Raw genomic sequence first — 20,241 nt, forward strand, 5'->3', positions numbered from 1 at the left:
TTGTCCCCCCTGCCCTGTCCCCGTGTGTCCCCTGTCCCCGTGTGTCCCCCTGTCCCCGGCTCTCTCCTGTCCCCGTGTGTCCCCTGTCCCCCCCTGCCCTGTCCCCGGCTCTCCCCTGTCCCCCTCCCGTGTCCCGCGTGTCCCCTGTCCCCGGCTCTCCCCTGTCCCCGGCTCTCTCCTGTCCCCGTGTGTCCCCGGCTCTCCCCTGTCCCCGTGTGTCCCCTGTCCCCCCCTGCCCTGTCCCCGGCTCTCCCCTGTCCCCCTCCCGTGTCCCGCGTGTCCCCGCCCGGGCTCGGTGGCTCCCTCTGGCGGCACCGCGGGGCTCGCGCTGCTCCCAGGCTGCTCCGGGCGCGGCGGCGCCGCCTCCAGCGGCGGGACAAAGCGGGGCCGAGCGGGGCCGGGCCGGGCCGGCGGCATGGAGCGCGGAGCGGAGCGGGGCCGGCGGCGCGGCCCGCAGCCCCTCTAGGAGCGGAGCGGAGCCGGGCCGGGCGATGCGGCGGTGAGCGCGGCGGGGCCGGGCGCCACCGCGATGCTCCGCCGCAGCCTCAGCCGCCTGGTGAGTGCGGGGCCGGGGCGCGGGCGGGCAAAGTTCGCTGTTTTTCTCTCCCTGCCGTGTGCCGGGGCCGTTCTCCCGCGGGCTCCCGCATCCCCCTCCCCGCGGGGTCCGCCCGCGGCCCCGGCCCCGCCGCGGCGGCTCCGTCCCACCCTGCGAGCCCTCCAGAAGTTCGCTTTGCTGCCCGAGCCCAGACCTTGTTTTTTCCTCCCGGACCTGCCGGAGGGCGCTTCCCCGGCCGGCAGCGCTCCCCGGACCGCGTGGCCCTTCCTGCCCGGGGCGGGATGCGGCTCTGCCCCCGCCGGCTCCATCCCGATCCCTGCCCGCTGCCACATAGGCTGCTCGGAGATTTCACCGTGACCTCACTGCTTGGCCTGGGCTCTGTAATTACTCATGTTTTCCTTTTCCGCAGCAAATGTGCGAAAAGCGGTGTTTTACCGTCGTTCCGGGCGCTGCTGTTTGTTCAGCAGTGTCATTGATTGCGCAGTGCGTAGTTAGCGAAGTTCCTGGAGTTGGGGCGGTGTGTGTGCTGTGACACAACCGGAGCACCGTGCCGTGGAGCTGGGGCTGTGTGTGTATGCTGTCACACTGCCCGGGCACACTGCGATGGAGCTGGGTGTGCTGTGACACAGCCCGAGCACCGTGCCATGGAGCTGGGGTGCTGTGACACAGCCCGAGCACCCTGCCATGGAGCTGGGTGTGCTGTGACACGGCCCGAGCACCGTGCCATGGAGCTGGGTGTGCTGTGACACGGCCCGAGCACCGTGCCATGGAGCTGGGTGTGCTGTGACACAGCCCGAGCACCGTGCCATGGAGCTGGGGTGCTGTGACACAGCCCGAGCACCGTGCCATGGAGCTGGGCAGCTCTGGGCCAAGGGGCTGGAAAGCTGCCCTGGGAATAGGCTGGCCTGGCTGAGCCACGGCCCGAGCTCCGGGGCCGCTCCCGGGGCGCTCCCGGTCACGGGCTCTGCCCCCAGGCCGGAGCCGCGCTCTCCTCTTCTCTTTTGCTTTGGAGCGAGATATTTTTCCCAGGCTTGGAGCACAAGGGACTCTAAGTCGCCTTGTTAAGTCTGGAGGTAGCTCTGCGGAGCTGGGCAGGGAAGGGTTTGATTTTTGGGTCGGTTTTCTGTTTGTAGGCGCTGTTTCTGTGGCAGGCTCTGCGTTAGCCCTGTGCAGAACGCACCTACCTCAGCCATTGTTTTGCAGCCTCGGGGACAGATAGATGAGATGGAAACTCAGTGCCCTGACTGGCTTCGATGCCTTTCGGGTTCAGCTCTGCCCTGAGTGCTTCCTTCCCCACCCAGCCCAGCGGCAGTTTTTGTGCCACTCCTGTCAGAGGCGTTTGTGGTTTGAGGCATCTCCGCCGGGTTCAGTGCAGAGCTTTTTCGGGTGGCTGCTTGCTGTGAGCGGGTGCTGGAGGTGCCTGCCTGGCTGCTGGACCCAGCACCCTCCTGACGGGTGAGGAGCAGCCCCTGCCATGCCCGGGGTCCCACACAGTCCCTGTGTCACCTCTGGGTCCCTGGGCATGGAGAGGAGATGCTCAGTGCTGCTGGGGTGCGATGTCCTCTGGCATGCAGAGAAACCATCCCTGCACAGCCCAGGTATTTCCAAAGGCTCTGTGCAGGGCTGGCTGTGGCAGCAGCCCTTGGGAAGGGTAGAGAGGTGTTGTGTCTGTGGCAGCAGCCCTTGGGAAGGGCACAGTGGTGTTCTGGCTGGAGGAGCAGCCCTTGGGAAGGGTAGAGAGGTGTGGCTGGAAGGGCAGCTCTGTTCAGGGCCCAGGACCGAGTGCCAGGCCAGCTGCAGTGTTGGTGTCGTGTTAGGCACTGTTTGCACCTCCTGGCTTTGTGAGCAGCACTTCAGCAGCAAGGAGCAGTTTATCAGGCTGGTGCAAGTGGCGTGGGTCCCCCATATCAGCCCTGGCTGATAGAGCAGCTCGTGCCCTGTCCCCAGCCCTGCAGGCAGCCAGGGCAGCCCTGGGCCAGCCCTGTCCCTCCTGCTCCATGGGAGAGCAGGGCAGCCTGTGCCAGGCTCTGTGAGCCATCCTGAGGTGCTGCTGCCTGGCCCTCGCTCCTGGATGGGCAGTGCTGTTCAAGGGATGCTCATCCTGTGGCATTGCAGAATTCACTGCAGTTACTAAAGGCTGCAGATTTGCTGGCACTTGGGATCCCATAGGGCTGCTCAGACAAGCACTGTAACCTCTCCACTGTGTGGTCTCTGCCTGAGGCTCGTAAATACCAACAGATAGTCAAAATCCTGTTTTCAGTTGTAACTCACAGCTTAGGCACAGCGGAGGTGACTTGCCCTGTCAGCATGGCTGTTTGTGGCTCTGGTTTTCCCTCCTATAAACTCTGATCCTGGATAGGGTGTGAAATGGGATGGTAAGGAGAGCAGGAAGGGTCGAGTGGTGCATGTGGGTCTGCACAGCTACCTGGGGGTGCAGACTGATGCTCTCAGAAACAAATTGGATTCTGAACTTTGATTTGCACACCGAAATAATCCCTGTCACAGGAAGAGTGGGGCTGGGATCGCTGCGGGGAGGTGGGATGGAATTGCCATGGTTAATCCACTTTTAGGAGATACTGTCAACTTGAAATATAACTTTAATTCGTTTTTGGAAACAGATTCTAGCACTGGAGTCTTATTTTTAGTCTCCTGCTGCTCGTAAGGCTGTTGTGGGAGGGTGCAGGAGCGGGGTGGGGAAGTGTGGGGGTGTCCAGGGGGGGTTTGGGGTCACTCTGCTGGGCTGGGCCCCTCACAGCACTGTCCACTGCAGCTGGCTGGGCAGGGCTGCTCCCTGTGTCTGCATCACAGACAATGGGCTTTTCTCACCTATTGCTCTCCTGTTCTTGCTGTACCCCGGGGCCACAGCTCTGCCAGGGCTGGGGGCAGTGCCCACCCGGGCTGGGGAGAGATAAGGGAGGGAGGCAGAAAGAGAACTCACTGATGCCCTCATTATTTGTGCTTTTCCTCCCAGTTTGCCTTTATTTAAGGCCAGTCTGGAAGCGAGCCCTGGGAGCTGAGACCCTGCTCATGGGGCAGGAGGGCCGGGGTGGCGGGTGAAGCACCCCGGGGCGGCGGGTGAAGCACCCCAGGGTGCTCTCCCTGCTCTTGGGGTGCGTGCTGCTGGCTGAGCCCCTGGGCTGCTGCTCTGTGCAGTCAGTGCAGCTCCTTGCCCTGGCACTCTCCTGTTTGTGTTCAAACCCAGGATAAGTGAGAAAACAACGAGCATTCTGTAATTGGGAGCAAAACTCTTCTGCTGGAGTGTTTGTGCAGAGCGTAACAATAGGGCCTTAGTTGTGTTATTCCAGTTAATTAAATGCCTTGGGGCCTGATCCTCTTTGCAGCCCGAGTGCTGGTAAATCCCTGGTGTCTGGCAGGTGCTGGGCTCCTTGTGAGCTGCTGGTTCTCGGCACCGTGTGCCTGGTGTTGGGAACGAGGTGTCCCTTGGGTGGGTGTGCAGGGCTGGCCCTGGGCTGGGCCTGTGGCTCTGTGCCCTGTCACAGGCTGCGGTGATGTTCCCTTGCTGCTCCTCCTGGGCTCTGCATCCCTGTGTGCTGTGCCAGCCGTGGGTACCTCAGCTTGGGCATGGGGCTCCTTCATCCCTGTGTGCTGTGCCAGCAGTGGGTACCCCAGCTTGGGCATGGGGCTCCTTCATCCCTCTGTGCTGTGCCAGCAGTGGGTACCCCAGCTTGGGCATGGGGCTCCTTCATCCCTGTGTCCTGTGCCAGCAGTGGGTACCCCAGCTTGGGCATGGAGCTCCTTCATCCCTGTGTGCTGTGCCAGCAGTGGGTACCCCAGCTTGGGCATGGGGCCCTGTCGGGCAGGTCCTACCTGAAGATACCCACCCCACTGAGACCTGTTCAGAAAAAGACTGAAAAAGGGACATGGCCCAAAGTCACTCTTTAGATGGGAAGTAAATTTGGCACTGGGAAAAGGGGAAAAGGAGCAGGGCTGGATGGAGAGAGCCCCTGGTGGGGCTGTCCCTGCCCAGCTCAGGGGGTGTGGGAGCTGTCCCAGGCTGTGGTGGAGGATGTTGATTTACACTCCCATCTTTAGGATGTGCAGCAAGTGTGCTCTGTGTGCAAAATTAGATTTTATTACACATCTGTGATTTTCTTTCACACTTGGTTTTTTTTTTCCCATAGAGTGTGAACCAAACATTAGTGTGTGATTGCAGTTCCCGTTCTAATAATAAAGATGATTACAGTTCGGAGTTGGAAGCTGCAGGAGTTGTCTCTTCCTCCCAGTCCAGCCCTGCTAGCACCTGGAGAGTGAGGCTGCATGTCAGATGCCAGCTTCTGCAGGAAGCGTTTGCTTTCATTGGTGTGACAGAAACCTGTGAGCAGCAAAGGCTGGGGCCGGGGTGTCTCTGGGACACCAGGCGGCACAGAGGAATCTGCTGGGGAAAATCCCGCGTTTGAAAAGAGCACGGATTTCAATGAAACCGCTTGAAATTGTCACGAAAGCTGCCGGGATTTTGTTCTGTGAGATGTGTTTGGCGTGACAGCAGCGTCCCTTGTGCGCGGGCAGTTCCCCTGCTTGGCCACAGAGAAGTCAAGGGAGGCTCAAATGGGGAAGCTGGGGCTGCAGAAAGCCTGGGGCTGCAATCCCCCACTGCTGCTCCTTCCCTGGAAAATGGGGACGCGGGAGTTTCTCAGGTTCTGGGGGACACGGGGCTTTGTGAAATTCCTGTAACCGTTTCCTCTTTAACTGTCTGCTAACTGTAGCCTTATTCCCAGAAATAGCTCAGCCATTTGGCTAAAAATAAATAAAAATCAAACAAAAAGCCAAAGCTGGGCCTGGGATACACAGCTGCATGTGTTCATGTGTTCAGTTAAAGTTTGGGAAGTTGGGAATGGCTCCAGGGAGGGCTGGAAAGCACCGGTCAAACATTAATGATAAGTGATGCTTCTAATTAAACCTGGGCCATGCTGGAACTTTTCTGTGCAGAATAACGAGTCCTGGCTGTGTTTTCTTCTTCCCTCCGTGCCACTTTTGTCCCCAGCTGGTGTTTTGCTAGGAGTAATGGTGATTGTTTGGGCTGTGCAGGAGAGGGTCGGAGCTGAGCTGACTGGAGCTGCAGCTGAAGACATGGCAATTTGCTTTTAGTAATAAAATTTGTAAAAGCGAACGGGACATCTATTAATAACAAGCTTTTCAGCCTTGCCTTTAATTTCATCCTGTTGCCTTTGGTTTATGTGTTTCCTTTCTGATTAGAACTGCTGTGTTCTGGCTGTAGCTGTCTCTAGTGGAGAGATTTATTTTTTTTTAGTGTTAGTTAAAGCAGAGCTGATGGAGAGCATTCACGGTGTGTAAGTCAGATGAAACCTTCACACCCACATTAGTTGCTGTCTGCCAGTGATCATGGTTTTAGCAGTGCAGCTTTGGTCCCTGTGAGCATCTTCCTCCCATGGCCCCAAGCTTGCATCTCCTGTCCCAGGTGAGCAATTCCTGGCATTGTGGGACTGTGCTCCCTTGGGAGGTTAAACCCTTTGCCAGGAAATGCTGGGCTGGCCAGGTGGGAGCATCTCTGAGGCTGAGGTGTGCCTGCAGAGGAGCTGGCACTGCAGGGACAGGGGAGTGCCTGGGAAGGGGGAATTTCCAGGCAGCTTGGACACAGGGTGACAGAGTGTGCTGTTACCCCATTTGCCTGGGTTACCTTGGAAAATGCCCTACCTGTGCATGTAGACTGGAGTCTGCTCCTCAGTGCCCACATTGGCAATATTTCTGTGCTTTCTGAGCTCTGGGAAGGACGGGCTGGTTTTGGGTGTTGTGCACCTCACCTGCCTGTGCTGTCCCAGCCAGCACACCTGTCCAGCCTGGGCGTGGAGCCCACAGGTGATGCTGCGGGACCAGGAGAGCCTGGCTCACCTCTGCCCCTGCCAGCTCCCTCACTCCTGCAAGTAAATAAGATCTTTTTTTCCTGCTTCAATTAGCAAGCAGTATTGAGGTTCAGCCAGGCTGCTGTGTGCTGCAGGGGATGGCAGTGAGTGGCAAAGTGCTTTAAAGCTTGATTTACTAACTTGTAGCCTGGGGACACTGAAACTTGCCTCTTTTAAAAGGTCTCCTCTTTGCTGCCCTCGCCGTGGCAGCAGCTGGGTCAGGAAAAGCCTGTTCTGCCCAGGGCTGCAGTGACTTCAGTAGCTGTGTGTGTTAAATATACACGCCTGCAATATATGCGCATTAAATATGCATTTCAGCAATACACAGAGATGCATTAAATAGATATCCTTATTTTTGCTCGTGGGCTGTGTCTCAGGCTGGGCCAAGCCCCAGGGAGCTGCTGGGCAGTGGTTGGCACAGGGCGCTGTCCTGATGGCTGCAAAGGGCATTTGGGTGCCGAGCCCCGCGTGGACAGGGGCGTGGGGAGAGGAGCTGGGGCTCCCTGGGGGCAGGAGAGCTGCCCTGGGGTGTGCTCCTGCTCCCCTCCGTGGTTTTGGTGCTCCCACAGCGATGCTCCCTGCCCCAGGTGCTGTCAGAACCTGTATATCCTCTCTGAAATGTGCAGCCCCCTGTGCAGCCCCTCTGCCCACTCCGTGGGCTCCTCCTGCTGATTCCGTGGATTTTCCCCCAAAGCTCAGCGGGGTTGTTGGGATGGGATTCCAGCTGAAGCCCATTCGGTCTAAAAGCACATCTCCTCAGGCCATCCAGCCTGACTGATAGTGCTGCAGAGGTTTGTCCTGCCCTCCCCAGTGAGAGCCCAGTGCACGGTCCAGCTGTTTGTACAGAGCTGTTTGTTTGCCCCCTGCAGCACAGGAGGGTAGGCTCCTGCAAGGCTGTTCTGGCTGGGTGTTGTGCTCTCAAATCAGGCTTTTCTTTCCTATTTCCCATCCTGAACAGGATTCCTGTTAAGCTCCATTGTGGCCTTTGCTGAGTAATGCTTTGCTGCGGGCTTTTTGCTCTTGTTTTCAGCTGAATTTCAGGATCTGGAGGTGAAAGGACTCCAGCCTTGTTTATGGAGGGCTTGGTAATGTTTTGCTGTGTGTTTTCAGAGAATCTCTTCATGTGGCATGTCCTAAAGTGCTGTATACCTTAACAGGATCCTGTGAGATGACTGAAGTGGGAAACAGAGGCATTGCTCACTTGGTCCATGTAATTTGTTTGATTGTTGTGGCAGATTTGCAGACCAGAGGGATCCTCTGTTTCCTGTGCTCTAAAGGACCCAGAAAAGCTGAGTAAGATGTGCAACAGGCAAGGCCAGACAATTTGAAGCGCTTCTTTGGTGCTGCCATCCCAGATCTCTTCAGCAGTAATACAAATTAAATACTGCTTGACTGCAGCGATGCTCTGCTCTGCTGCTGGAGTCTCAATTGGCTTAAGAGGGGAAAAAAATAAAAAAGAAAAATATCACTGCCGGGAAATTAAATGCAGGGAGAAAAAAAATCCACTTTTGTGAGCAGCCCTTCCATCTTTTATTGTGATTTCTGTGTAATTCCTCCCCAGCATTCATGCAAAGCCAAGCAGCTGCTATCTGTAGGGACTCAGACTGCACTCAGGGGGCTAAAGCCAGCCTTGAAATGCAGTATTAATGAATTTTTTTCCTGTTTGCTTTGGGTGGTGTTTTGCATGCCACTTCTGTTCAGTCTGAGTTGTGGAAGGTTTTCATTCTTCTTGTTTTTTCCTCCTCCCTTGCAGCTCACCTTTTCTTACATTGTTTGCTCAGGGAGGGAGTGCAGTACAATGAGCTGTGATGCCCGAGGGCTGTTGTCCTCATATCAGCCAAATTGATATTGTGGAGCACAGGATTTCCATGGGGGAATTTCCATTGATATTGTGGAGCACAGAATTTCCATGAGAGGATTGATATTGTGGAGCACAGCATTTCCGTGGGGGAATTGATATTGTGGAGCACAGAATGGGGGGATTGGTATTGTGGAGCATGGGATTTCCGTGGGGGGATTGATATTGTGGAGCACAGAATTTCTGTGGGGGAACTGAATTTGTGGAGCACAGGATTTCCATGGGGGAATTGATATTGTGGAGCGCAGAATTTCCATGGGGGAATTTACAATGATATTGTGGAGCGCAGAATTTCCATGAGACGATTGATATTGTGGAGCACAGGATTTCCATGGCGGGATTGATGTTGTGGAGCACAGGATTTCCATGGGGGAATTTACAATGATATTGTGGAGCACAGAATTTCCGTGGGGTGGTTTCTCTGGGGCTGTGGAATGGATGGAAGTGGCACTTGCCCCTTGGCAGGTTCCGCTGCAGCGAGTGCAGGGTGGGCAGCAGGCAGGCACGGAGGAAGCCTGGGCTGGAGGAGCTGCTGCTGGTACTGTGAGAGCAGGAACGCCCTTGTCCTGGTGCCTGGCCAGGGAACAGCCTGACGGGCTGGAGGCGGCCGAGTCATCCCCAGGGGTGCTCTGCGGCTGCTGTGCTGGGGTGCAGCACAGGGAACCCCCAGGATGCGGGGCTGAGGGCCGCTGAAACCTCAGCTTCATTTACCTGTGTCTGCAGCTTTCCTGGCAGCTCTGCTGGGCGCTGCTGTGCCCTGCTCCCTTCCCTCCCAGCCTGGCCGGAGCAGGAGCCAGAGGATTTCCTGCAGACAAACAGTTCCAGGCCCCACGGTGGGTGAGGATTTCTGTGCCGGCTGGGCGGATTTCACCGACCCAGTGTCCTGCTGTGGCTGTGCCTGCCAGCCCCCAGGGTCAGTCTGTTGCTCACTGTGGTACCCAGAGATGAAAATATTCCCAGAGTGTTCTGGGTCACGTGGAGCTGGTTTTGGCTGTGGGTGAAATAGGTGATTTCTACCTCCTTTCCCTCTTATCTCCTGCTGCTTCTGTGGAACCATTTGTCTGTAGTACAGCAAGGGGCAGCGTTAGAAACCCACAGTTTTCATGGTTTGGGAGTTGAAAAGGTTGATCTGAACCCATGAGTGAGGAGCATGGGAGGTGCTGGGACCTTGGTACCCATTGTGGGGTTGAGGCACCCCGGGGTGCTGGGGCCGCACTGTGCAGGGTGGACCTGCCCTCCCCTCCCTCCTGGAGCTGTGTTTGGGGGACAGGACAGCTGCCCTGGGGCAGGCTTGGTCTGGGGGTGGCTCTGGGCAGCCCTGGGTGCCAGCCCTGGGTGCCAGCCCTGGGTCCTGGGTGCCAGCCCTGGGTGCCAGCCCTGGGTCCTGGGTGCCAGCCCTGGGTCCTGGGTGCCAGCCCTGGGTCCTGGGTGCTGGGTTAAGCACATCCTGGCAGGGCAGCCTGCAGCCTCTGCCCTGCAGCGTGCTCAGCCAGGCCAGGCTTGCTTCCCTTCCCAGGGGAAAGGCAAGAAACTGCCCTGGGAAATGGGCTTCTCGCCAGCCAGCTGGCAGCCTGGCTCTGAAATGCTGGGAAAACTTAAAAAGGGGCAAAGCATCTGTAGGTGGCAGAGGTTAGAGTAAGTCTGGCCGAGCTGGGATACATAACATAGTATTTAGGGGGTTTTTGTTTCCATAACTGAAGAGCTCAGGCTTTCAGAGGACCAGAAAACAACGGGAAAACCAGCAAATTATAGCTCTGCTGGGTGGTGCAAGCACTGACAGTTGCAAACTGGGAGGTTTTTTCCATTTTGCTCTTATTTCAGTTTTTGCCAGGCCAAATCACTGCTCTGGAGAGCTCACTGCCCTGCTAGGATAGCTGCTGATGAACAGACATATGTGCACAGCTTGAGCCGGGGAGAGGAGGGAGGGAGGAAGAGTTTTGAAGGCAGGAAGACCTCGTTGTGTTTGCTTTGTGACCTCTGCAAAACATTTGGCTCTTACTCAAAGTCCCTCTTCTGTTCTCGAGCCTGAAGTGTTCCTATGAGCCCGGGTTTTATATGCTGGCGGCATGCTGGTCGGACTTTGCTTTTGGGCTGCCAAAAATAAAGATCTGCTGCCTGGATTTCGAGATGAGCAATGGTTTCATAACCCTGACTGCCAGCGGGGCAGGGAGAAAAAGAGTTGAGATGCTGAAAACTTGCGCGGGTCGGTGCTTGTGTTTGAGCAGGAGAACAGGTTCTGCACCACCAGCAGCACTGCAGTGAGGCTGCCCCAGCTGATCCCCTCTGGTTTTTGTGCATCACTGGTGGAGCTGGCTCTGTGCAGTGCTGCTGAGCAGGAGCTGTGCTCGCGGCCATTGGGGCGTGCTGGCTGGCAAGATGCAGGGCTGCCTGCTTGGAGGGCAGGCTGCCTCCAGAAGGAAAAACAAAATCCCTGCCAGAAAAGGTCTTTTCAGCTGTCACCCCTGTCCACGGCACTCCTCGAGTCCAGGATAGGGCTGGGCTCTCCTTTAAATTTATTACATGGGGAAAAAACTTCTGTATTTCCTCTCTCCACCCTTATGGAGTCTCTCAAGTAGCCTTTTCCCCTGTTCTCCCCACCCAGCCGTGTCTCTGTAGGTTTTTATCAGCGGCGTTGTTGGCCAAGGCAGCGTTTGCAGGAAGCGCAGCCTGGCTGGGCTCTGTGTTCCCCTGCCCTTGCTGAGGGTGCCCTCCCTCTGGCCATGGGCTGAGGCAGCAGCTCTGGGGACAGAGGGGACACGGGGTGGCTCTGCTGGTGCCCCTCACTTGGTGCAGTGCCCCTGGCTTTGAGGGTGCTGTGGTGCGGGTTGGGTGCTGTGCTGGGCTCACCTGTACTGCAGTGTCACCCCCAGGGAGCAGGGCTGTGTGCTGTGTGCTCATCCCCACCATGTGCTCGCTGCTGTGAAACCCCCTGGCCCTTTCCCCAAGGCTTCTCTCCTGTTCTTGCCTTTTCTTGGGGTCTGGGGGCTCCCATGGCTGCCCCCCACCCTGCCTGGAGCTGGTGTGACCCAGCGGTCCCTCCTTGGTGGTCACGTCCTGTCCCTGGCTGAAATATCAGTGTGAGCTCCAGCCTCGGCTCAGGGGAAGGGATCCTGGTTTAAATTTCAACCTGCTGTTCTCCCCAGGTACCAACATTCCCATCCTGGCCAGGAGTGAGTGAGCAGCAGAGAGGGATCCTGGTTTAAATTTCAACCTGCTGCTTTCCCCAGGTACCAACATTCCCATCCTGGCCAGGAGTGAGCAGCAGTCCCATCCAGTGGGAGATGGGGCCGGGCAGTGTGTGCCCTTCACCCTGGCCCTATGAGCTCCCAGCATTTCAGATTTTGCTGGCTGTGTTCCCAAGGTCTGTGTGTGTTACTGACCCTCCCATGCAGGCGCAGGAGCTGTGGGGCTGGTTCTGATGCACGGAGCTCTCTCTGTAGATCAGGGGATCTGCTGAAGGATGTTCTCAGCGTGGGTAAGCACAGCCTGAGCTGCTGAATTATTGAGGCTGTTCTCAAAGCGTGGCTCTGTCCTCACAGAAGTGACTGAGGACAAAGAGCCATAGGAAAATTGGCACGAAGAAATCTCAATTAAAAATACATCAGCTGGGCAGTGAGGCTGGTGGATGTTTTGGGGAGGTTACCGTAAATTTATGGAGGCTTTTTAAAATTGTGGCTGTGTTTTCCTTTGTTCTTCTGAGGCTAAACAGGAGCTGGAACAGGCTGTTTTGGGAGGTGCTGTTATTTTTGCAAGCTTTTTTTGTAAATCAGGTCGCCCTCTCTACAACTTTTATGATAAATGGAACAATACAGGAGCAATTAGACTTTAAACTATTCATGAGATTGAAGCCAAGTAATGTGATTTAATCTTTCTTTTGCATCTATTTAATATAAGCTGTGCTTTCATTCAAGTGTTTGAGCTTTGTACTCGTGCTGGTTTAGCAGATGATTTTTTTAAAGGCCTGTGGTTTTTATTAGATCTGTTTTCTATGAGTTATTTGTGTTTACGTTGTGGCTTACAGTTATCTTCAGCAAACATGAAAGGAGGAGTTTTTTTTACTGGTTAGTTCTGGTTTTGGTGCTTTCTGGAACTGTAGTAAATCAGATGCTGGTGGTTTTTTAGTTTTACTTCTGCTGCCGGTTTTTTTCTGGAAACAGGGCCAGAAGGTAGCACAGACACTTGCTTTCCATATGGGGGATATAATTAAAGGCTCTGTTTGCAGCTGCCCTAGAAATAGTCGTGTTGAGGTGGCTCCTTGTCAGCAGGGCCTGCAGGGCACGGGTTCACCTCTCCTGTTGGACTCGGCCTAACTCCATTAATTTTTACCCAGGCTTGCTAATTTTTACCCAGGCTTGCAGCTTTTATCCGGTGCCATCTGGGTGCTGTGCGTGGTGCTGGATTGGTGGATTCCCAGAAAGTGGGGAGGGGTCTCTCCCCAGGGCAGGTGGGAGGTTGTGCTGGGCAGGGACATTGCTGTGGGAGGGGGCACACATGGAGAAGGGGAGAAGGGCACAAAGGGACAGGTGCCCAAACTGAGGTGGAGAATTTGGGGGCTGCTGAGCTCCTTCAGGAGAAATCTGGTTTGGATGCCCTGCTGAGGGATTGACTCGCTGGTTAGGCTTGGTGAGGCACCAGGGCAGTGGGACGGGAGCTCTGGACTGGAGCTTGGAGCATTGCAGGAGACTCCTGCATCTGCATCTTTGGAGCTTGGAGCATTGCAGGAGACTCCTGCATCTGCATCTTTGGGGCTGGAGCATTGCAGGAGACTCCTGCATCTGCATCTTTGGGGCTGGAGCATTGCAGGAGACTCCTGCATCTGCATCTTTGGGGCTGGTCCTCAGGGGGTGCGGACAGGATGGTGGCCCTGCTCACAAATGCCTCCTTCCCTCCCTCCCTGCAGTTCCTGGTGCTGCTGTGATCCCTGCCAGCTGCAGGGAGCTCCTCTGGTACAGGGACAGGTACAGCAGTGGCTCTGTGGTCACCCTCTGCAGGTGAGGTGGCTCTGTGGTCGCCCTCTGCATCCCCACGTCCCCCAGGCTTGGTGGGGAACACAGGGTGCCTTCCCTGGCTCTGTCCCCACTGCTGATCCCTACAGACAGCTCTGCTTCCCCCAGTGCTCACACCAACACCTCTGGCCCAGGGAGGTGAGAAAGTGCCTAGGAAGGGAATGCAATTGTTTATTTTCTTGAATAATCCTTTTGGCAGGCTCGGCTGTAAACAGCAGGAGAAACTCTGGCTTTTGCCTGCACCAGCTCACTCCAGCACTGTGAACTCTGGGCTGTGTAGAGCCCCACCAGGCAGCAAGGCAGCTGCTTGATTTGCATCCAAGTAATATTTTCATTTTTTTTTTTTTTTTTGCCATCAGAATTAATATTTTTTCATGAAAGGCGGTCGGAAAAAGTCGTGTAAATCCTCTCCGTGCTAATCTGCATATTTTATAATTTTCCCAAAAGCCTGGCAGTTATTCCCTAAATCTGCCTCTAAGTCCCTGTTGAGAGCTGTTATTAAGACGTAGCAATCCATTAACGACCCACGAGGGCCGGGCTGGGCTGCTCCAAAGGGTGATAGCCTCGAGTTCTGAGCTCAGGCACCCTCCTGCTGCAGCCTGGGCTGTGCTCACCCTCTGGGGCTGGGCAGGATGGGCTGTGACCCTTCCAGCTCCAGCTGTGGGCAGCTGTGACGCCCTGGGGAGTTGAATCAGGAATGGGGATGGAATGCTGTGAGTGGTGGGAGGGCTGGCATGCACCATGGGGTTACAGTGCCCCTGTCACCCTGGCATTGCACTCGGTGTGAGGTGAGGCTGCAGGTGAACAACAGGGGATAGGAGGGTGAGATCCCCCCTGGGAGCTGGTCCTGAACTCGTGTGGCTTGGTCAGCCCACACACCACGCCTGGATCTGGGTTCTCCTCTGCTCTGAGGCTTCACATGCACCATGCTCTCCATGGGTAGGCAGGAAATCCTCGTGAACGCTTTTGGGGATCCTCGTGAACGCTTTTGGGGAATCCTTGTGAACGCTTTTGGGGATCCTTGTGAACGCTTTTGGGGATCGTAGTGAACGCTTTTGGGGATCGTAGTGAACGCTTTTGGGGGATCGTAGTGAACGCTTTTGGGGAATCCTTGTGAACGCTTTTGGGGATCCTTGTGAACGCTTTTGGGGATCCTTGTGAACACTTCTGGGGATCCTAGTGAACACTTTGGGGATCCTAGTGAACACTTTTGGGGGATCCTAGTGAACACTTTTGGGGATCATAGTGAACACTTTTGGGGAATCCTTGTGAACACTTCTGGGGATCCTTGTGAACACTTTGGGGATCCTTGTGAACACTGTCCCAGCAGTGCCTTAAGCAGAGCTCGCTGGTTCCGTGCCAGGGTGAGAGTGGCAGACCCTGACCCTGCTCCTCCCCAGCGCCGTGCCAGCGGGCAGGGGAAGCTGTTCCTTCCTCCCTGAGCTGCAGGGATGCTCAGCAGGCACGCCTGGCTCCAGAGCCTGCTCGGGCACACGGTGGGACCAGCGTGGGGACGTCTGTCTGTCTCAGCTGCCTGGCGCTGCTGTGGCGTGGATGGATGGCTGTGCCTCCCGCTCCTGGGGCTCAGCTTGGGCACACCGTGGCTGGCACCTCCACAGTGCAGCAGGTACATCAGGGAGCCTTTGTGGGTCTGGTTTGTGCTTTGAAGAGGTGCAGTTTGCTGCTGGTGTGGCTGGGCACGGTGGCATCCCCCAGTTTGAAGCTGTGTGCCAGCCCTGCCCGCTTTGGGGGCTGGTGGAGCTGGTCACTGCTGGGGTGAAGGTGGTCACTGCTGGGGTGGAGGTGGTCGCTGCTGGCTCTGTCAGGGTGCAGGGACATCGTGTGGGGCACGAGGATCCTCCTGCTCTGAGCATCAGCCCCTGGAGCTGTGAGCATGGCTGTGGTGTCAGCACCCCTCCCCAGGTACAGGCATGGTGTAAAAATGCTTCTTCAGTTACAGGTGTGCAGGCATGGGTGGGAAGCAGAGGCAGGGAAGAGCTGCTGCTTCCTTTGGGCAGATCCTGCTCCTGGTGCAGCAGGATCCATTCAGTTGTTGCTGGTCCAGGTCCACTGGTTTTAACTGTTTAAATTTTTGGGTTTGACCCTTTCCCCAAGCAGCAGTTAGTCCCAAGCCTTTTGTCTTGGCATGTTTTTGTCCAGAGCACCTTTTCTCTGGCTGGGCTTTGTTTGCACCTTTCCAAGTGCCTGTGATGAGCCCTGTGGATGAGGGATGCTGGGCTGGATCCAGGGCACTCCGGCACATCCATCTGCAGAGGCTGAGCCCGTGCTGGCAGCTGGCTTGGGACAGGCATTGGGCAGTTCTGGCACCTGCTCGGGGGGGGTTCAGTGTAAGCAGGTGTGGGGTTGAGGATTGGTGTGGCAAAGTGGAGTATGAACTGTCTGCTGGTGTTTCAGCAGCCCTGCTGCCTGATAGTGCCCTCGAGCCGTAGACTGACAAATGTCTTCCCCGTTCATGTTTTAAAACTTGAAAACTGACCTCTAAGGAAATCTTACCCTGGTCTAACACCACTCCTTCCCCCTCACCCCTCTTCCCCCATTTGCTCTTTGTGGGTATTTTAAATTCACTGTGTAATTTTAAGTTCAGCGTCATGAAGTGCTTTGTGGTGCCCACCAGGTCTTCTCCTTGGCTGTGAGCATCTGTGGCAAGGACGCTGTTAAATGAAAGGGGGAACCTGGACAGAATGAAAAGCTGATTTTTAAACTATTGCACAGTTCTGTTGTTTTTGAAAATAAAGTTTTTGGTTCAGTGAGGAACTTGGGTGTGCTGGGCTGGCCGGAGCCGGAGGCCGATGGGGCCGGAGCCCAGGGTGCTGCTCAGCCCCTGAGAGCTGCAGGGACCTGCCTGGCCTCGCCTTTGTCACGGGCTGGGAAAGGCTTTAAAAGAAGTTACGGAAGTTGGAAACGCTGAAGGGTTACACTGAAATAAAGGAGCTCCGGTGCTTTTGGTGCATTCAGGTACTGTGTTCACTATGTGTTAACATCCCCTCTTTGGCCAGGGGGTCTGTCTGTGCTGTGCAGGTGCTGTCACCTCCCCTGGGGTGGCTGGGCTCTGCTGAGCCCCGTGCTGCTCCCAGGTGTTTTTGGCTGTGTGCAGGGCTGTGTTCTCCTGCAGGCAGCCCTGTTCCCTGCCGAGGTTGTTGTGCTGCAGCTCCCTCGTCCTGCTGCTGAGCACTGGGGCTGTCAGCAGCCCCCATGACGAGAGGCTGACAGTCACTTGTGACATCTCATTCTGCTTTAAATTAAACCCCCAGCAGGCCCAGCTGGCTTCCCAGCGCCGCGTGTGTCATCTCGGGGAGTTTGTGCTGTGAAGCTGTCTGCTTCATCGTTCATGATTTTAGCTGAGGTTTTTAAATAGCAGAAGCAGACCCTTCTGGTTTTTGAGCTGAGCACTAAATCTGTGTGTGCCAGTGTGGTGGTGAGACATCCTGCAGGGGTTTGAGGGTTGGGCAGAAGAGTGAGTGTAAGGGAGGGTGCAGTTGGCATCTTCCTCATGCAGTGAATAAACCCAGAGCCGAAGGATTCTCCAGGTCGGGACTAGGGAGAGATGCACAGATGCTAAATTATGTTCCTAATGCCTTGAAGTGCTTGATAAAGACACGTTCTCCTTCAAGAGGGAAAAACAACCTGGCACAGGCTGCAGATGCAGGCAGCAGCTGTCCTGCACAGGGCAGCAGTGCAGTGACCTGTCCTGGTGGGGCGTGGGGTGGGCTGTGCTCCTGAGCTGATGCCTGAGCAGAGCTGTGTTCCAGGCTCAGCACGTCCTTGGTTTTGGTAAATGACCTTACTCTTCTTCATCCTCTGTGCTTTGGCTGGGGCAGTGAGGTGAATTTCTGAGTTCAGCTGCCTTATTTCCAGTGAGCAGTGCAGTGTGCTGAGGAGCTGGAACCTGTGAATGCAGATGTTTGGGTTCTTTGGGGCTCACAGCTCTTTCCCTTTGCTGCCCACGGTGTGCTGGGTTGGAGAAGCTGTGAATGCAGATGTTTGGGGCTCACAGCTGTCTCTCTTTGCCCTGCATTGTGCTGGGGAGCAGAAGCTGGTTTTACCCAGATATTTGGGGCTCACAGCTCTCTCTTTGCCCGCAGTGTGCTGGGGAGCAGAAGCTGGTTTTACCCAGATATTTGGGTTCTTTGAGGCTCACAGCTGTCTCTCTTTGTTGCCCACAGTGTGCTGGGGAGGAGAAGCGGGTGGGCACGCGCACCGTGCTGGTCGGGCACCGGCCCGTGGCGGACACCGAGGCGTACGTGGCGCAGAAGTTCTGTGACAACAGGATCGTCTCCTCCAAGGTGAGCCCCCTGCCCGCCCAGGGCACCCTCGCTCAGCCCGGGCGCTCCCCCTGGTTTGCCCTGATGCTGGGTTTGGGAGCTGGGAGAGCCTGAGCTCCTCCAGGGTGGAGGCAGAGGTGCCCCTGCAGGTGCAGCAGCCTGGCACAGCCCTGGCACGCAGCTCCAGGCTCTCTCTTGGTATCTTTTTTTTATCCTATCCAAGCCAGTGGGGATGCGGGCAAGTTCCTTTCTTGTAGCAAAGCATGTGGACACATTCATTTTATGGGGTTGGAGATTTTTTTTGGTGTGTTTTTTAAAGTTTTCTCACATCCCCTTTGGGAAGAAAAGACAGGTTATGTGTATAATACAGCATGAGATAACAGCAGCTCAAATTTTATTTTATAAAGGGCAATACTTTTTATAAAGGGACTTAAAAATATGATTCCCTCTTTTTGTTTTTATTCTGTGGGATTTTTCTTTCTTGAGATAGGACAAAAATAACCATGCTCTGTTTATCCCTTTGGATGGAAGGGGGGGAAACATTCATATGGTATTAATGCAGCTTTTGTTTATGGTGGAGAGCTGTGATGACACCCATCTGCCTTCTGCTTAGCTTTTCTCCATGACATTCATGAAACTATTTCGAAAGATTTGAAGCCAATTGGAGTAAAATATCCAACAAGTGGCATTCCATATTGTCAACACAGCTGGATACGTGTGCCAGTGCTCAGCATTGCTGATGCTCAGCATGCACTCAGGCTTCAGTTTCGCTGCACTTGAGCTGCAGAGGGGTTTTTCCCTCGCCTTTGTTTCTCTGCACATCTTGGATCTTATCAGTTTTTGTATGTCTGGGTTTATTTTTGGGAAGAGCTTTCAGTCTGTTTAGCTGGTGCAGCATTCCCATTGATGTTTGCTGGCACGCAGAGGGGCCTGAGTGAGGACACCTTCCCCCAGCTCAGCTCCCTCACTGACAAATGGTTTGCTTTAGCACTAATTTTAGTTCTTCCTTGATTTATTTTTGAGTGTTTTGTCCTTGTTCTTTTTCCCTTTTATATTTGCTAGGCCAGGGACCTGCCCAGTCTCTTTTATAATTAAGTGGGCATTAGTCTTGAGACTTGACTGTTTATTTTTTTTTATTCCAGACAGACTGAAAGATAGATACGACACCCAGTATTTTCCATGTTGTTCTTAAATTCCGCATGCTTTCCAAAGTAAATGATTCAGCAGCCTTCTTAAAATTATAATGAAGCACGACCTAATACTGAATTTGTATGGACAAGCGTGGCTATTTTTTTTTTTTTAACAAAAACATCTCTGAGATGGTTTTGGGAATTTGGAAAAAATGTATGCACTTTGGGCTATGTTGTAATGAAATCACCTGTGTGCAAATGCCTTTTTAGATGTTGTGTCACTGTGACCCACCTCTGACTGCTCAGAGCTCCAGCAGAGAGAGCTGGAGCAGGAATTTGGAGCAGGAATTTGGTGGGATGTCAGCCCCAGCTGCGCTGTGGGAATTGTGAATTTCATGTAACCTCAGCCCCAGCTGCTCTGTGCTCCTGGTTTTGGCTCTGGGGCTGTGCTCCCCTGCCATGCCAGAGCAGAGCTGCTCTCCCTGTGTGCTGCCAGCCTGGCTCTGTCTCAGTGCCCTCTCTCCCCACAGTACACCCTCTGGAACTTCCTCCCCAAGAACCTTTTCGAGCAGTTTCGAAGAATTGCCAACTTCTACTTCCTCATCATCTTCCTCGTGCAGGTAAGAGCTTCGAGGCTGAGCGTGAGTTTGGTTTGGGCTTAAGTGATGTTAAACACGGCTTGAACAAGAGCTGAGCTTTAAAACTGTTCGTGCTTATTAAAAGTTTGGAGATTTTTGAGTTGGAAGCTGTGTTATAATTCTGCCCCACCATCCAAGACATAAAAATAATTAAAATATCTGGGCCTCTCTGAGGTGGGGTTTGAATGACTGCTGAAAAACCATCTTAATTCTAACTGTTAAGATCATTCAACCACTGAAATTACACTTGATGCTACACAATTAAGATCTGTTTTTTATCTCTCTATTTCCCCAAGTAATATGTCTCAGATACCATGAGTTTCAAGGCAAGCAGGAGAGATGGGATGTACTCAGTAAAATTCAGGAAACGCATAGGATGAGTTTTGGAAACTGAAGCTTGAGGAAGTTGCTGTGCACGGGCAAAGCAGCAGATTTATTGCAGGCACAGGGATGAGTGCCCGAGTGCTGTGCTGTGCAGGGAGGGCTCTGGTTCCCAGCCCTGCTGTGTGTGGCTCTGCTGGCAGTGTGACACGAAAGGCCAATTTGCTCTGGCGTCGGCTGGCTCGCCTCCATCTCCTCATTGCGCTGGCGTTGCTCCACTTTGTCAGACCCAATTTGTAATTTGCCTTGAACTGAAGCGATACCCTGGAGTCAGGATGTCCTCTTTGTGTAGCTGGCCGCTTAGTGACGTGCTATTACATTTTATCTATTGACCCTGTGGCTGTGGAGAGCAGGGAATATTCCTGATTATGGCCACAACCTGGGCTTGTCTCGCTGCCTGCCCGTTTCAGGCACAGGTGAGGGAAGAGCCTGCTGCTCCTCCTGGCCTTCATTCTGTGAGCACCTCTGAAATCAGGAAGCAGCCTTGTGGTGGATTAGAGAACACACAAA

General features: G+C 54.7%; 1 protein-coding gene across 2 annotated transcripts in view; it reads left to right on the plus strand.

Moving 5' to 3' along the window:
- Positions 1 to 491: 491 nt before the first annotated feature.
- Positions 492 to 20,241, plus strand: part of ATP11C (ATPase phospholipid transporting 11C) — a 54,187-nt gene continuing 34,437 nt past the window's right edge. For both annotated transcript variants that reach the window (XM_054289644.1, XM_054289645.1), the window contains exons 1-3: positions 492 to 556; positions 17,484 to 17,603; positions 19,243 to 19,332. In XM_054289644.1, coding sequence (XP_054145619.1) covers positions 530 to 556; positions 17,484 to 17,603; positions 19,243 to 19,332 — 237 coding nt within the window. In that variant the 5' untranslated portion in view covers positions 492 to 529. The remainder of the gene's footprint in view (positions 557 to 17,483; positions 17,604 to 19,242; positions 19,333 to 20,241) is intronic.

This window comes from Melozone crissalis, unplaced genomic scaffold (assembly GCF_028551555.1).
Source record: "Melozone crissalis strain CALT ecotype California unplaced genomic scaffold, PUWL_Pcris_2 ptg000068l_1, whole genome shotgun sequence".
NCBI classification, from domain to species: domain Eukaryota; kingdom Metazoa; phylum Chordata; class Aves; order Passeriformes; family Passerellidae; genus Melozone; species Melozone crissalis.